This window comes from Schistocerca serialis, chromosome 7 (genome assembly GCF_023864345.2).
Source record: "Schistocerca serialis cubense isolate TAMUIC-IGC-003099 chromosome 7, iqSchSeri2.2, whole genome shotgun sequence".
In the NCBI taxonomy this organism is placed as follows: domain Eukaryota; kingdom Metazoa; phylum Arthropoda; class Insecta; order Orthoptera; family Acrididae; genus Schistocerca; species Schistocerca serialis.
The window spans coordinates 330,258,504-330,277,056 of NC_064644.1; the positions used below are offsets into that span (position 1 = coordinate 330,258,504).

An 18,553-nucleotide genomic window follows, 5' to 3' on the forward strand; every position below is an offset into this window, starting at 1 on the left:
TCGGAACTGGCTGAGAAAAATAACGTGTTGCGTTACTCATACAGAAATGATCTCATAGTTGCAGTTTCAAAACTTGTAAATTTTTGCAAATTATACAAGAATAGAAATAAAAAATATCAGTCCTCTTACTGAAAGGTGGCTAATAAAATATCTGGAAACGTTAACAGATGATTTGAGGCAAATGGTTTATCATTGATTTTTGTCAAGACTTACTACATATAGTTCAGTACTTCTCACAGAACTCCACAATCTATATAAAATATTTGTCAAACAACAAAACACAGAAAACAGAAAATGATAAGTTTTTGGGACCACCAATGACTCACAGGCCTGAATTGGAAATTCTGCTACCTAGAACTAATGGAGCACCTTGGTTCAGCTGTGTTTGCAGTAAACGTTACTACTGTAGGGTATTTAAAAAATGAAGGAACTAGCTTATTCTAGATAATTCCATTCATTAATGAGTTATGGAATCAATTTCAGGGAAAATCCATGTTACAAGAACAGTATTTTCAGGATGTGGAAATGTGTGATAAGAATTATATATCTGTTGTTTATTCAAGAACTTACTGCAGAGACTTCTTCATAGAAATGTTTTTTACAATTAATTCATAATACATATATTGATTAATGTTCCTTATCATAGCCAATATTTCTCTTTTCACAAAAAGTAGTGAAAAGTATGAATATAACACCAGGAACAAAAATAACTTCTACAAAGACCTCAGAGGGCTAACATTAGTACAGAAAGTAGTCAGATAAATATATTACTCATGCATGTATTCATGTAAACAAATGTAACATATACATGTACATTCAACAGACTACATGAGTACATTAAGTGTCATGTAGGTAATTTTGTAGAGCTTAAGATAGAATTAAATAAATTTCTATTGAGCAGACTACTTCTGCTCTATTGATGACTCTCTTCAAAGAAACTCTTAAATTTAATGTTTTGGGTTAACGTATAATTATAATTAGCACTGTAAACAATAACGTCTCTTGACTTCTGTCCACTTCCCAGAGACCACTCTTTGTGTGCTCCATGGAATACAACTAACAGATTGTCAAAAAAAAAAAAAAAAGGAAATTCCCAGAGATTTTACAAACTTCTTTTTAGTATAGTGCTTCGGCAATTCGATAGAATTCAATATTATCTGTAGACTGGAGCAGTATCTGTTCTTTATGCTTGGATAAAAAGCCTCACAAAGATTTAAAGTCACTTCCTTTCATTCAGAAAGGTGTCCACTATTCAGCAATACGCATTTTCAATAACAAGACAGGAGCTACAAAATATTTAGCTATTAATAGAGTTTAGTTTGAAAAAAGTCTAAAGGACTTATTGGTGGAAAACTCCTTTTCTCCGCTGTTGAATTTCTTAGCAGATCCAGTTGCTCAGTGTATGCTATTACAGTCATTTGGGACAACTTTGTACCAATTTATACCATTTTCTGAAAATGCTAGACACAAAATAAATTACACATCTCCACAGATATTGTACATTTTACATCTATAGCTACTGAGTGCTTGGGAAAGTAGAAATGTATACTATTACGCCGTATTATAGTAAAGTTTTAACTTGAATACTGGTAAAAAGTTACATTATCTTTCAGGGTAACTTTAGATCACCTTAAAAACATAAAATTTTGTCTATATCTAATGCTCTGAGTAAATTTATATCATTCCAGAAGTACAGCAGTTGTTAATTAGAAGTAAAAACAAACAGTGTTAATTCAATATTGCAAGTTTACTTTCAGATATCAAGATATTTGTGTCGACCTGGCATTGCTCAACTTAAATCGCTGCCACCAGAAGCTGTCTTCAAGGCCAATGTAATTAAAGGTTCATCACAATCCTAAGAGATTGCAGTAAGTTAAGATAGCTGAAATACTAACTAGAAATCACAGATATTACGAAATTGTTACTTTTAGTACAAAATGATGCAATAGATGAAGCAGAAGCCATTTGAATCAAAAGTGGTAAGTGCTAAAAAGATACTGTGACTGGTAAAAAGCTACCATTATTGACTTTAATAATATGACATAATGTGAACAGTGATTACAGTATGACTTGTGTACAGATTTTGCGCAGTAATATGTTCATTGCAAAGAAGTGCTGAAATGAAATGAAATGTCATGTGGCTAGGACCTCCCATCGGGTAGACCGTTCGCCTGGTTCAGGTCTTTCGAGTTGACGCCACTTCGGCGACCTGCGCGTCTATGGGGATGAAATGATGATGATTAGGACAACACAACACCCAGTCCCTGAGGGGAGAAAATCTCCGACCCAGCCGGGAATTGAACGCGGGACCATAGGACTGAGATTCCATCACGCTGACCACTCAGCTACCGGGGCCGGACAAGAAGTGCTGTAATGTGCTTTTTATTCTATTTTTTCGTGAGATAATGCATGACTGCAATGGCCTAAGAATTATCATGTGCACCTAACTGTATTGAACATTTAATATTTGGTGACAAGTTTTATATCTTTTGAAATGTAAATATGCTTGAGAATTTTTCTTTTTTAGATATTCCACAATCACAAAGGCAATTTCATGTGGAATCTGGGGGAGATAAATTAGTATACCTGTTCTTATTTTGTAAATATTTATTGACATTCTTCTTTTTGGACATGTTCCACATCCCAGAGGATTTCCTCAATATACTTAAATTGGGACAAAAAGTACATCACATCTAATCTAATGTAAACTTTGAGAACTAAAGCGTGCGTCACCTAGGATGGAACTTTCACACATAGAGGAGGAGTGGTAAGGAAGCGCGGGGTGGGGGGGGGGGGGATGGGAAGAGCGCGTCTGGAGCAGGAGGGAGTGGGCAAATAAAGTCCATGTTGTCAAACTGCATTGCTGCGGATAACAGTCAGGCTCATTTGCATATAGTACATTGTATTATACATTCAATTCTATGAGGGGAGTAATAAATATTAAATCCAATTTCGATCAATCGTCATGAGAGAAATATTAATTCATGTCCACTGCTCCACATATTTACTCTGTGTAATGTTGGGAGGTGAGAACAGCTTTGTGAAGACATGAAGTACGTTTTTGCTCAAAACAACATTAAAACTGCTGGCTACCATTTATTGCGATGGTGAACTGCATTACAAGTAATAATTTAGAACATGGCAAAATTAACTTCAAGCACAAACTGAAATCATTGTATTGCTTGACAACTGCTTCTGCTCAACAGTATTTTGAAAAATGTGTAAGGAGTGGTTGTATGTGTGTGTGTGTGTGTGTGTGTGTGTGTGTGTGTGTGTGTGTGTGTGTGTGTGTGTGTGTGTTTGACTATAATTAAGTATAATTACTGCATGTAAAAAAGAATTAGTGGTAGAAAAGACTAATGTAAAAGACTATCACAAAAATGGTCAATAAGACATCATATTTTTCGCTACTAACGGGCATTATGAGTGTAAACTAATATGTTTGATATAACAGTGAGAGACCGCATTTACGATCCATTGAACAAGCAAACAGTTAAACATCATCTGTCCTAATAACTCCGGGGAATCTGACCAATAACATCGAAAACCACCGATATCTCGACTAGTAACAGTTACTGTCATTTTAAGGCCTTATCCAGTTCGTGCCTTGAAAATGATGGGGGTTTACATGTAGAAATATTGGACTACTGACGAATTTATCCAGCTGCACAAGCTGCATTCTCGAGAGTTATTAGAGCATACAACATGGTTGGAGAAGCTTAACTTCTCGTTGGACAATATACTGAACATTGTGCTCTGCCTAATTCAAAGAATAAAAAGTCCTAATCAAAAAGGCTAGGAATTTCTCATTTTTATGTATGCAACTGATATTTTGACGAACACATTTTTTAAACCATGAGTCTTTAAAAATGAGAAATGTTATTACTTTGTTCCAAAGTCTACATAGTAATACCATTGTCACTTCTATTTGAGTCTCTTTCTGAACGATCTGATTTTAAATTTATGGTGATAGGTTCAAGGCTTATATCCACCATCACTTCCCTGTCAAATTCTTCTTTCTGAAGCTTTTCAGCATGCCGCACAGTCTGTGTCCACACTACAGGTGTGGATTTTGTCTGTTGCCTCATTGTCTATTACCTCATGTGCAGGTGATTCACTGTATGTTATCTTGAATGTTTTATTTCTTTTTTCTCCCACATACCCTTAAAATCCTTTTCCCAAATTAATTCTATGGGGCTACAATGACAGTGACCCTCGGGTAAACGCAAAACTGTGTGATCCAATTCACATGCAGAGAAGTCAAGTTTGTACATTCTGTCACCTGACTTGTACAGTATAAATTAACGAGCTGCAGGAGATCGGCATGAGTCTGTTTTATATGGTGCTCACTATTTTTATTTTTAAGCTGGGGAAAAATATCCGCTTTTCTGGTGTTTGTGCTTGATTTTTTCTCTATAAGTGTTGTATTATAACTGGCAACGAACGACTTCGAAGCAAGGTATGACAAGAATTGTGAATTACGTCACGAGACTGACAGCATTCATTGCCGAATGGTAATCACTGCTGTTTTTCTTGCACATAAATGCAAGTTTATTCTCAGAAATAAAACCAGAAGGGTCAGCATACAGAATAATTATCCAAGAACCTATCCCTATGAGAACTTTAAAACAGTCAGGACTATCACTCATTTTCCAGCAGCTATTCTTGGAAATGTTTCATCAAGGTAATACACTGTTGAACTACCCCTTCTCTTGTATCGTGAATCTTTATATGGGATATAGTTCATACTGCACTTAGGTCACTTCTTTGACTAAAAACTGTCTTCTTAACATATCTGGAACCAAAGTCTTCTAAAATTCTTTACCTTGGCGAAGAGCTCACCATTGAAACCTGCATAACTGTAACACGTTTTTGTTATGTCCGCCATTCATCATTCACATGGAGCACTTTTAAACATCGTTGTTAAAACTATCAATTTGTGTTACCAGGCGACACGAAACCAACTATTTCTACAGTTCCTATAGCTCTGACACTTTCCTTTACAGTTCTCTTTACAGTTCTCTTGATCGAAACCACATGGTTCTGGAGTCGGTTCTTGTGTTTTCCAATGTCAATAGTAGGAGACCTCCTTTTAAATTTCCATTTGAAAATGTTATAAATACGGTTAATAATCCGCCTCGCCTGCTTGTGAAGCACTTCACGTTTATTGCCATCACCTGACTCTTTTTTAATCGCACTTAAACATTTACAAGATACACATTCACAGCTATACTGCTGCAAGAAAGAAAAAAAAGGGAAACAAAAAAATTGGTAATTGAATGAATAATTTGGCTGTCGTAAAGTTCGGCAACAGTGCAGCATGAAGAACCGAGATTTTCGCCCTTTGGCTGTAACTCTCTGCTAGCCGCTCGGAAAGAGAATGAATGTTTCCAGAATGAGATTTTCACTCTGCAGCGGAGTGTGCGCTGACATGAAATTTCCTGAGAGATTAAAACTGTGTGCCGGACCGAGACTCGAACTCGGCACCTTTGCCTTTCTCGGGCAAGTGCTCTACCAACTGAGCAACCCAAGCACCACTCACGACCTGTCCTTGCAGCTTCAGTTCTGCCATTACTGGCCGCCAGTGGCTAGTGGAGGGGGATGCACACAACAGCTGAAAATTGGGCTGCCTTCTTACATAATTCGAACAATAATACCTATGCTTCAGTGATGAACCTGCTCTAGTATTCAGTTGGCAGTTTTGGTGTCTATATGGCACAGATATTAAATGGCAAGACACACTTGAGCTTTGTGTTTTGCAAAGTTTAGGTTCAGATGTTTATTCAGTTTCCGCATTCATCTAGATTGTACTTTAATTAATTGATTTTCGAGGGAAAGAGAACTTTGGAATCATTTTAAAAATATCACAAGCACTAATGTTTGCCATTGGAGAACAACTGTTGTATGTTTACGATGACTAAGCTTTCTTCCTTCAGCTTTTCATGTTTTAAGTAAAATGAAATTTTTCGTAATCCAGATTCTGTTTTACCGCTTTATCAAATGCAATACGAGATTCAGAGGCCAATCCGTTGCGAACGCGGTAGCAGATCCTCGGAACTCTATGTTCTATAAGGCCTGTCCACACGCAACGATCTCTCTGCGCAAATGTCTGCCCACATCACATCTGCGCAGACAGATCGTTGCGTGTGGACAGAAGATTTGCACCAACCTGAGGTGTGTGCAAACCTGGAAGTTGGAGCTGGAGGTTTGAGCGAAACCTCTCAAATCTGTGGGTTCAAACCACATCTGCGCAGACAAGTTGGAGCGTGTGGACAGGAGATCGTCGCAAATCTGGCGCGAAACAGCTGTTAGCTCAACCTAGTGTTTGTATTTGAGCGCACAGGGCATTAAAATGGCTGATACTCGTCAGTGTTCTCGAGAGTTTGTAAGTGAATTCATTGAAATAAATAGAAACCACCCATGTTTGTGGAAGATTAAGAGTAAAGAATATAGTGACCGAGACAAAAAGACAGCAGCATACAATGTTCTAATTGAAAAATTGTGGGCAGTTGACGCCTCGGCAAACAGACAAACAGTAATAAAAAAAATTCGTTGCGAACTGTTTACCGAAAAGAGTCATCCAAAGTTCAGAAATCTAGAAGATCTGGTGTAGGAGAACATCAAGTATACTAGCCAACGTTATAGTATTTTGATCTGCTTGGCTTTCTTAGTGATCAAGAAACGCCAAGACCAAGCAGGAGTACAATTGAAGATGAAATTGGAGTGTCAATATGCGAGGAAATGGAACACGAGGTAATGTAAAACAATATATTTCACATACGTTTATCAAAGGTTTATTCAAAATAATATATTTGTGTGCAAACATAATAGAAAATTAACTGCTGTTATAAAAAGAGACATGAATATACTTGTCCATGTTTTAGGTTCGCCCTGCAACTCTCGCAGTAAATCCACGTGAGAAAACTGCTTTCGCTTTAGCAGCCACTGTCTACACTGTTTGGACCGCTTTCTCTGTTTCCTGTGGTTGGTTTGAATGTTTCTTGCAACACAAGTTGCGAACACAGACCACAACAGAACTTCCTCCATTTCTATATTTCAAAATAACTTAATTAAATTTTTGACGTTTACGGGGAGCATAGTCGCTTGCCACTGATATTTCTTTTCTATACCGACAGATGGCGGCCGAGTAGTAGATTGGGGTTTGTGTCGTGTGAACACACCACATTTGCAGCGATTTTTTGCATGTACAGACATCTGCGCCGATAGATCGTTGCGTGTGGACTGGGCTTTATCTTCATTGCTCGGTGAGTTGGTATGTCTCTGAATTCTGTAGGGTAGGTCAAAACCAAGTCGAAAGGTAGGTGTTGTCGCAAAGCAATTGGTTAAACGTTTTATGAGGTTTGTTATTTCGTCGATAACGTGGAAATTTGTAATAATTTAATTCCATTGCATAATTCGTTAAATATGGCGGATCCTAGAGTAAAAGTTATTAAAATCAAGACAGGTGTCGTGAAACGTCTGACGAAGGAAAAGGTGGTATATGAACAAGAAGCAGAGAAACAAAAAGAGAGAGTCCAGAAACTCAAAGAAGAAGGTAAAGCATGTTTGTATTTAAACATTTTTTTTCAAATTACCCCATTTACAGCTAATGTCAGCTGGGTTGTGCGCAGGATCTTTACGGAATCGAGTCTCACATGATACTTTGACGTATGAGGTAACCTAGTCCTTATCTTAAGAAATATCGGTGTTTGTCCGAATGTATTGTTCTTCTGCCATAAAATATCCAATTTGTTACTAATTGTTACAGTAATTGTTTTTTTTTCGGTATTGGGTTCTAATTTACAGTACTATATAATAGTACGTCGTGTTGCCGGCCGCGGTGGTCTAGCGGTTCTAGGCGCTCAGTCCGGAACCGCGCGACTGCTAAGGTCCCAGGTTTGAATCCTGCCTCGGGCATGGATGTGTGTGATGTCCTTAGGTTAGTTAGGTTTAAGTAGTTCTAAGTTCTAGGGGACTGATGACCACAGATGTTAAGTCCCATAGTGCTCAGAGCCATTTTTGAGTACGTCGTGTTGGGAAAATTTTGACTTGCGAATGATAAGTTCATTACTGTAACAGAATGTATAACTAAATCCATTGTCATATATTGCCCAAAATTTGAATTGCGTAGTGCCCCTTAGGCGCTTCATAAAATTTGTAGCATTTATTAGGTAACAATATTGAAATCATTAGCCAATTCACTGAAAAAGAGCGTAATCTAATACGTAGGAATTATTTCTACAAATATCACTAGTGCACAATTGCGAAAGTTTTCGAAAGCCAGACCACTTTTTTTAACTGTTTCGTTTGGTGATGACTCAAATAGAAAATATGTGAACCTTTTGTATACCATAAAGTTGCTTATGAGAAAGTGCCAGTGTGTTAAGTGCCCCACATTCGAATGTACACTAATGGCTGCAGTATTTTTGCAGACACTGGTACTTCTTGCTCTTATGCGTGTTCGAAAAATGTGCAGTGTTGTTGTGTTTAACAGTGTCAAATTTTAGCCACGTTCCCAATCCCTCCTCAATGATGCATCATTTCTGTTCATAGATTGGAGCAAGAGAAGGATATACACTCCCCAAGAGAACTAAATGTATTAAATATTGTTCCTTACACCAACCTTCATTTTAATGATTGTTTTCTACTACTGTATTGCCCCCTTTTCTTCACATAAATTCATAATGTATACTTGCTTACAAGATTAAGTCTCACTAGTTGTATTGATATTTTGCCGTTTCTAACAGTCCTCTTGTTACTAATATGTTGATCTGTTCGTTTGTGGACAATGTGAGTAACAGGCAGTTTAGAAAGATTAATTTATTAATAACAACTGTCAAAATTGTGCAAGACTCTTAGTTCAAAATTGCTTACCCTATATTCAAATTTTACCCAATCAGTTTGTCTTATCATACCAATAAATTAATTTTTATGTGCATCCTTCACATATCTTTAACATCATGTAGATTGTAAAAACATGGAAAGTAATTTTAACTAAAAAGTATTAAGGTCCTGTAGTAAGTAACTGTCAGATTGTAGAATACATTTTCAAAGCCTATCCAGTACAACTTGCGTTTCAGGGGTATGAGCTCTAGCATGCAGGAACACAATATGAAAGAAGTCATTACGACATACTCTAGTGTGTTAATTGTATAGATTTTTGCAGTGGCTCTTTAAGGAAGAAAGTACCAACAGGTCATTCCATGTCAAGACATCTAGAGGCCATGTCACCCATTATCTAGTAGTGAACTGAGATTTTATGTACTGCTTTTGTATCTAATATCATGAACTTTTGCAAATTTTTATTGCTTTAGCAAAAGTGACAAAAAGCAAGAGTTCAGAGTACTTGACAGCTGAACACAAGTTTTGTCTCAAGTACAGATAGTGTTGAGGATCAGTGGACAAAGTTCAAAATCATCGTACAATACGCATTAGATGAGTATGTGTCGAGCAAGATCGTAAGAGGTGGAAAAGAGCCACTGTGGTACAACAACAGAGTTAGAACACTGCTGCAGAAACAAAGGGAACTTCACAGCAAACATACACATAGCCAAAGCCTTGCAGACAAACAAAAATTACGCGAAGTGAAATATAGTGTTAGGAGGGCTATGCGAGAGGTGTTCAGTGAATTCGAAAGTGAAGTTCTATGTACTAACTGGGCAGAAAATCCTAAGAAATTTTGGTCTTATGTCAAAGCGGTAGTTGGATCAAAACAAAATGTCACAGACACTCTGTGACCAAAATGGTACTGCAACAGAGGATGACAGACTAAAGGCCGAAATACTAAATGTCTTTTTCCAAAGCTGTTTCACAGAGGAAGACTGCACTGTAGTTCCTTCTCTAGATTGTCTCACAGATGACAAAATGGTAGATATCGAAATAGACGACAGAGGGATAGAGAAACAATTAAAATCCCTCAAAAGAAGAAAGGCCGCTGGACCTGATGGGATACCAGTTCGATTTTACACAGAGTAAGCGAAGGAACTTGCCCCCCTTCTTGCAGCAGTGTACCGTAGGTCTCTAGAAGAGCGTAGCATTCCAAAGGATTGGAAAAGGGCACAGGTAATCCCTGTTTTCAAGAAGGGATGTCGAACAGATGTGCAGGACTATAGACCTATATCTCTAACGTCAATCAGTTGTAGAATTTTGGAACACCTTTTGTGTTAGAGTATAATGACTTTTCTGGAGACTAGAAATCTACTCTGTAGGGATCAGCATGGATTTCGAAAAAGACGATCGTGTGAAACCCAGCTCGCGCTATTCGTCCACGAGACTCAGAGGGCCATAGACATGGGTTCCCAGGTAATGAAGAAAGTAAGAGCATATGGTCTATCAGACCAATTGTATGATTGGATTGAAGAGTTCCTAGATAACAGAACACAGCATGTCATTCTCAATGGGGAGAAGTCTTCCGAAGTAAGAGTGATTTCAGGTGTGCCGCAGGGGAGTATCATAGGACCATTGCTATTCACAGTATACATAAATGACCTTGTGGATGACATCGGAAGTTCACTGAGGCTTTTTGTGGATGATGCTGTAGTATATCGAGAGGTTGTAACAATGGAAAATTGTACTGAAATGCAGGAGTGTCTGCAACGAATTGATGTATGGTGCAGGGAATGGCAGTTGAATCTCAATGTAGACAAGTGTAATGTGCTGCGAATACATAGAAAGAAAGATCCTTTATCATTTAGCTACAATATAGGTAACTGGAAGCAGTTAATTCCATAAATTATCTGGGAGTAGGCATTAGGAGTGATTTAAAATGGAACGATCATATAAAGTTGATCGTCGGTAAAGCAGAAGCCAGACTGAGATTCATTGGAAGAATCCTAAGGAAATGCAATCCGAAGACAAAGGAAGTAGGTTACAGTACACTTGTTTGCCCACTGCTTGAATATTGCTCACCAGTGTGGGATCCGTGCCAGATAGGGTTGATAGAAGAGATAGAGAAGATCCAACAGAGAGCAGTGCGCTTAGTTACAGGATCATTTAGTAATCGCGAAAGCATTACAGAGATGACAGATAAACTCCAGTGGAAGACTTTGCAGGAGAGACGCTTAGTAGCTCGGTACGGGCTTTTGTTGAAGTTTCGAGAACATACCTTCACCGAGGAGTCAAGCAGTATATTGCTCCCTCCTATGTATATCTCGCGAAGAGACCATGAGGATAAAATCAGATAGATTAGAGCCCACACAGAGGCATACCGACAATCTTTCTTTCCACGAACAATACGAGACTGGAATAGAAGGGAGAACCGATAGATGTACTAAAAGTACCCTCCGCCACACACTGTCAGGTGGCTTGGGGAGTATGGATGTAGATGTAGATATACATTGTGTTGGTAGCAATTGCTGAAAGTTTGATTCAATGTGTTACTTCAAGGCAAACTGTAAATATTTGAAAATTGGCTGCAGTATTTAAACAGAAAATGGTATGCTGACAGTTTTTTCCCCCGAGTATCCTTTTGGACGTGTGGTTTCTGAAAACATGGTGGAATTGTCCAATATATCCTGGAGAGAAATAAAATTACTACCCAAGAGACGTCAACATAAGTACACAAGACAGTATCCAAATTGATCAAAAATTGCGGTATATGAAACAAAATTACAAATTATGAAATAGAGCGCAACTTGTACATTACGTGACATATGAACATTTTCTTAATTTTGCCATAGCCAAATTAACTCAATGTAAAAGTTCATAGCATTTTGTTTATAATATTTAAGCATTTTGTCAAAAGCCAGTATTGTCAGCACTGCACAAAATGCTGGTGCTGCACTCTACATTCAAATTGATTTGGAACTACACGTGATGACACTGATACTTAGATCATTATTATTTATTTTTTTATTTTATGAGAACCACACTCGTGTCTCAATAGTTCATAGGCGAAGTAACAGTGTTAAACTGTTTGCTTTGATCCTGTGCCCATTACACATGTTGTCCAAATTGAGATGATATTTTAATTACTGACGACGCCTTTGGCATAATTGTTTTATTATTCTCCAGTGCATGATGTAATTTTAGAAGTTTTACTTCTGATGAAGGTATATTTATATGTACCGAAACATTGGTCAAGAATTTTAATTAAAAAAAATCTATCCTGCAACTGTTTTTGGCTGTCATCCTTTATTGTGAAGAATTTTAACAGTTGCTGCTGCAGCTATGTTTACAATCTTGAAAAGCATATTGTATTTGTTTTCTTTATGTTGACAGTTACTTCGTTTTCCTGCGACCATTTGTGAACATCTTTCAGCACTTCAGTAGAATTTTCCAGCATTTGTGCTGGTGCCTTACTGGTGATTACTATGTTGCTGTCATCAGCAAACAATATCTTCTCTCCATGGCTCAAATGTTGTGGGGAAATAATTTATATAGCCTACACCAGAAACAATACTGGGCCCAGTACACTTCCTTGAGGGACCCCTATATTGATGTATTGTGGATCAGATATATGTTTCTCAATGTACTTCGATCCATTGGAGACGTGTAATCTCTACTGACTGTACTGTTTTTTAGATATGAACGAAACCATTTGAGAACCACTCCCCTTACTCCTAGTGTCTCTACCTTATGTGACTGAATTCAAATACCTGTGAAGCTATAAGTATTTGATCCTCATAAACTCTTTGCAAACTTGTTTTTGTGACAAGTCTTTTTAACAGTGCCACCAATTCCATCACAGGGAGATTTGCTATGGCTTATAGAAAAAAAGGGATTAACGGAAACGTCAGATTCCACCCATCTACTTTGACCAATGACGTCACCAATATGGCGGAAACGGCCATTCACAACTACTCCCACACCGCGACTATGACGTCATTACGTAAACATGACAACAAACCCAAAAATATTTCAAAAAACATCAAACACACATTCCTGCTAAAATATAATGAAACTAACGGAACAAGCGGGGGAAATTGGGGGTTTTTGGGTTGGCACAAACTAAAAATACACACACGCCACTAAACCAAATGACAAAAACGATAAAATAAAATGACCACAACCTTCCCAAAAACAACTAAAAGCAATATTCACTGGAATCGAACACTTCCCTTGACCTATATAGGTCAACAGAAGCTACCAATACCAATCTATAAATCTCAGAACTTTCACCACCACCACACTTAATACTACCATTACAAAAACACCTAGAAAATCAAAATTGGAATCTTAAAACTTCCCTTGACCTGTTATCCTCCATCTCCACATATAGCTGTCCCTGGTCCAAGACTCTGGAACTTTAGTCTCATTTCTTCACTACACACTGAACACGGCTTCATCAAAAAATCCGAATAGTTGGAGAAATTTTATTAGAGATAATGCACTGCCCCGAATCATCGCCGACAACCGAAAACTGTTGGCCTTGTCAGTCATATCCATATCTACCAAAGGCATAAACAAAGCAATTTACCAAAATTTTACACAACGATCAGAAAAAACTGCAGTAACGTCAACATAACAAAACCAAAATCGTTAACTCGCTGAAAAATATTCCGCTGAAAGCACAGTCACTACTGATACCACACATGTGTAATGCTACCACGCAAATGAACCCCCATACGCCACATAACACGCTACCCATCAACACACCACCAGAGAGAACCACCAACCGCAACAATACACCACCTATAAACACGCCACACGTGCAAACTAAACAAAAAATCACCTAACCCACAGCACATGAACACACGACCAGAGAGCACCACCGATCACATCAAAACATCTACAAACACGCCATTCTCACAAACTAAGTTCCACGCCATCATGACGTCACACACAGCAACAGCCTATGTCACAGGTCAAAGTCGACGGGTGGAATCAGACCCTTCCATTGACCCAGGCCAGCTGCACTTTGTTGAAGTTGTGTTCATGGTAGTAGATATTTTTGAAATTCTTACAATTTTTATATTGTGCAGCACAACCATCAGTGAAATTTCAACATATGCACGATGAATTTCTGGAAATCCATACTTTAAAAAAAATTCAGTGCAGTCTTCTGAGTCTGGTATGCCAAGGCAACATCTTGTTCTAGATCATCAGAAACAATACAAATACTTTTTGCATGCAGCTATTTGTCCTTTTCATAATATATATGGACAATGTGAAGAGTGCAGCTGCCATTGTTCCAATGCTTCCACTGTACTTCATCTTGAACAACAAAATTGAGATTTTCACTGAAATCCATAAAAATTAACACTGATTCTGTATAAAGTGTTTCATTCTTCATTTTTAGACAATCAGATTGTGATTGAGAAGTGTGGAGGAAGTTTTTTCAATTTTCTTAATTAATGTGTCACAGAATTCTGATAGAGAAGTGATTTGAACACTTAGTCATTCTGTCAGTTGATACCCATTGACTGTACTGAATCGCCTCATCAGGATCATAGTCTTCTATTTCATTTTCTATGTAGAATTGAAGCAATGAACAGGTGGGACATTTTTCACACAGACTAAGCATATAGGCTTGGTTATTTATATCACGTGTTATTGTGTTGGTTAGATCTTTGTATGTTTCTTTAATAGACACAGAATGAATTTAGAAACAATTTAACATTTTGGTGCTACATGCATACACATATGGTGTGTGTTCCTAATGATCCTGCAAGTATACGCTGTTTCGGTTGAAGAGAAGCAAATTTTGAGAATCCTACTTTGTCTTCAGGATACTTTCTTTTATAGAGAGAATACAGTTTGGTTTAATTACTTAACACAAGATGCTTTTATTCATAGCTATTTTCGCTGGTGCTCACTTTGTCTTTTTTCCTGGGCATAATTCTTGTATTTTCGTCATCCAAATAAAAACTCTTTACTTTTTGCACCCTATCATCTTCCCTCTTTTTCTGCTCAGCCATTGATAAAATACTCTTCTCCATTAAAAGAGCTCTTTCCTGTCGTACCAAATATTCAAAAACGTGAAATTTGGAACTGACTCTCTGTCAAGACCAAGTTAGCAGCACAAGAGTAAGTATTGAAAATTTTCATGATTATTTACATATTCAGTTTTCTGTTTGATTTTGTCAGTGGGATCATCATGATAATTTCCCTTTTCTTCCAGTTCTGTTAAATCACTGTTGGGGATATTGCTTGCATCAGCAGCCAGCTCAACTTGATATGTATGTGAAATTTTTAGTTTTCAGAGCCCCAGCTGCTGATTACAATTTTTGCTTGGCTGCTGCATATGGACCATGCCGAACAGCTGAATGCAGCTAGTATTGAGCACAGATTTTTCAGGTGTCTGAACCTTCACATTACTGTCATATATATGGTCTAGTAATGAGTCGTCACTTGCTTGTTTTTCATTAATAAGTTTGATACAGATTGGGCAAATTTTCTCCCCGGGAACAACACTAAAGCCTCTCATTTCGAAGCTCTTTGCCTTTTCCAAACTAATTTCACGCAATCCAGATGAAACGGATCATTTATGACACTTGAAGGGATCACAGCAAATTTCTCTCTCTCTCTCTCTCTCTCTCTCTCTCACTCACTCACTCACTCTCTCACACACACACACACACACACACACACACACACACACACACACACACGAAACACTTAAATCACAGTATGAATGACTGTTGCTTTGCCATAATAAAAGTTCTTGTTCTTCACTGGTCAGTTCATTCTCACAAGCCAGGGCATTATCACATATATCTTGCAGATACTGTCCAAGACAAAACTGCCTGCTGATACTTTCCATACTGCTTCAGTCGTAAAACCAATATTTGTCATAAATAACTCTAAAGATGGTTAGTGTAACCTACAAAGTAATTAAATAATGAAAAATCATTCTATCCCATTGTTTCATTACAAAGGTATTTCACATTATTATTGTAACATTAGGGGATTTACTTTTGTTTTGGAATGAATAGTTAAAAACTACAACAGTTGAATTTTCAACCAATGATTGACTCTGGGTACAACTCAGTACAAGAGCTCAGAACTGCATGCTCAGTGAACACGACTCAAACCAAAGGAACTGGGTGATGCAGTACAAATAGTGGCAATAAAACAGAGTTCTCATAAATGATTTGTTCCTAGGGAAACCGTGTGTAGCCAACTTCAGCAATTTAGTGGTGACATGGTAGTCATGAATTATCAACTTCAATATTTCTTTTACAATAGCATTGTTTTTCACACTTCCCATTATTTCTACAGACACAATTATTTTTGAGCGACATAATGGAATATTTATAATAATATTGTAAATTTTTCAAAGGTATCTATGAGGGGCGATACCTTGTCCATGCATGGATTTTGTTTAAAAGAAATTATTTACAATTTTTTTCTGAGTTTTAGATGGATATTCACTACAAGAAGCATGACTATAAAAATATAAACCTTCCCCTTTAACTAAAAAAAAATTCAAGCTTCCATTGCAAAAACTATTGGTACAATTGCATTTTTAAATTATAAAGGAGCTCGTCTATGAAAGCCTGAATTCCTGAATCTATACAACTTCATTTTATCATAAGTGAAAATGATATTGACCTACAACATTCACATTTTGGAAGTGTGAATATATCTAGGTAAACTTCCACTTCCTAAAATTTCAAGGATTTGCTTGAAGGTGGGTGTTATTTCCTGAAATTTGTGGATTTGACATGGAATGACCCCAACCATATCTGTTCCATATGACAACTGCCAAAAGTTTCTCATTTTGAATTCATATTTTAACACATCTGGTGTGGTTGCTAAACAAGAACTATCACTCCAATGTGTGCACTGGGGCTTGAAGTGAGGGCCTAGAATTTCATTAATGTTAGCAATGTACATATGTTCGCAATGACTCCATTGAGATGTAACTTCAAAAGTAAAAGTTTGCATGCATCTTTTTCATCTGTAAACATGTTGAGATACAATCTTTCAGACAGATTGATTTGGAACATAACCTGAAGCTGTATTACATAATGCAAAAATCTTTGACGAGTGAGGATGATCTAGCTTATATTCTTCTATGATGCAGAAAATGAGTTTAATTAGAAATAATACATAATAGGCAGCAGTTGTTTGAAGATACTGTTAGTGCGACTCGCTGTTTGTTTGATTAATTAAGCTGTAGGTGTCACTTCGCGATCAGTCGTGTTCGCAGGTTTCTTTCTGCTTTAGCTTCTAAGTTTTACAGTGTTTGTATGCCTTATTTGGGCTTCTAGTCCATATCTAAGAGTGTCTAATTCTCACAGTTATAATACCATTAAAATAAGGAAGAATTAAGAACACCATCTCAGGTTTCATTATCATTACTCTAACATGCAGTTTACATAGTCTTAAGGCATCGTCTTCAAATGCTAAATCGTGTCAGTTGATGGCACAGCTTCAGTGTATGACAAAGGTATTGGTGCAACACTTCACATGTTACCAGTTGACATGATGCAGAATTTGAAGAAGCTGCCATTGGGCAATGAAACATTACTGAAGTGTGCTGACATTATTGTAACGTGAGCTAGGTCTTCGAACTGTCTATTGCTGTTGTCCTTGCAGATCATGCCGCATTTGAGACACTGGAATGGGCCTAGGCTATTTGACTGGAACAATTATAATTATTGGGTCTTCCTTTGGGCTCTCCTTGTGTTTCTTTATGCAACTACTAAAAAAGGGGTCCATTATTGAATACATCTGATTTTCTAAGTAAGATCTGTTCCTCTGCTGTACTCCAGGTGTTATTTATAAACTAGCACTAAGCTGAGAGATCGTAATTGTTCAATTTGTAACTGTACAGTAGATGAAACGCTATGGAAATGAACATAGAATTTCAAGCTATTGTGAACCCTCACATTTTTTGGACTTACATAATAATTTATTTTTCTTTTATCGGATTATTCCATAAGTGTAACTGGTAAAATGCTATTCAGATTTAATACATTTTGTACTTTATTGGCCGGTCTTCTAAAACAGTGAGTGAAATTGGATTGTAAGTAATGCAACGGACGCCCGAAGAAGGTATCTTGGTTAGACAGTTTTTATTATGTATTGTTGTGGAAATCTCTTTTATGTTTGATACTGTGTGTGTGTGTGTGTGTGATTACAGTATTCGGAGTAGCATCTATTGACTCATTGCTCTGAGGGAATTTAATTTTCTTTCACCACACTCAATTCAACTTTATGTTGCTTGTGTTTATCATCTCAGAATGAAGGAATCTGTATACAAGTCTATAACCCTTTTCCCTATTACATTCTGAAATTTCATCAGTATAAGTGTGTGTGTGTGTGTGTGTGTGTGTGTGTGTGTGTGTGTGTGTGTGTGTGTGTGGTTTTCCCCCCAAAATCTGTTTGATTTAATGTGTACTTACTTCGGCATAAATTATTTCTTTACAGAAAAAGATGAACATATTATACGGAAACAAGAAGAAGTATTGCAAGAGTCTATGATGATGGTTCCAGATTGCCAGCGACGCTTATGGAAGGCTTATGAGGAACTCAAGGGAATAATTGACAATGAATCAGACATGGCTGAAAATGAAGATTATATGGCAGCTGTGAAGGCTTTGGAAGATGCGAAACCTCAGCTGCCAACAATAATGGCAAACATGTCTTAAAACTTTATTGAACT

The 18,553-nt window shown here is 37.3% G+C and overlaps 1 protein-coding gene across 1 annotated transcript; it reads left to right on the forward strand.

Moving 5' to 3' along the window:
- The first annotated feature begins 7,269 nt into the window (after positions 1–7,269).
- Positions 7,270–18,548, forward strand: LOC126412171 (tubulin-specific chaperone A). Its single transcript, XM_050081650.1, has 2 exons — positions 7,270–7,555; positions 18,319–18,548. Exons 1-2 carry the CDS (start codon positions 7,426–7,428, stop codon positions 18,537–18,539), a joined length of 351 nt encoding a protein of 116 aa, XP_049937607.1. The 5' UTR covers positions 7,270–7,425; the 3' UTR covers positions 18,540–18,548.
- Positions 18,549–18,553: the final 5 nt, after the last annotated feature.

Bases quoted from the DNA above. Each gene is read 5' to 3' on its own strand.
- LOC126412171 (XM_050081650.1), top strand. From the start codon at position 7,426: ATGGCGGATCCTAGAGTAAAAGTTATTAAAATCAAGACAGGTGTCGTG. The intron at 7,556-18,318 runs GTAAAGCATGTT...ATTTCTTTACAG, and splicing joins CCAGAAACTCAAAGAAGAAG to AAAAAGATGAACATATTATA.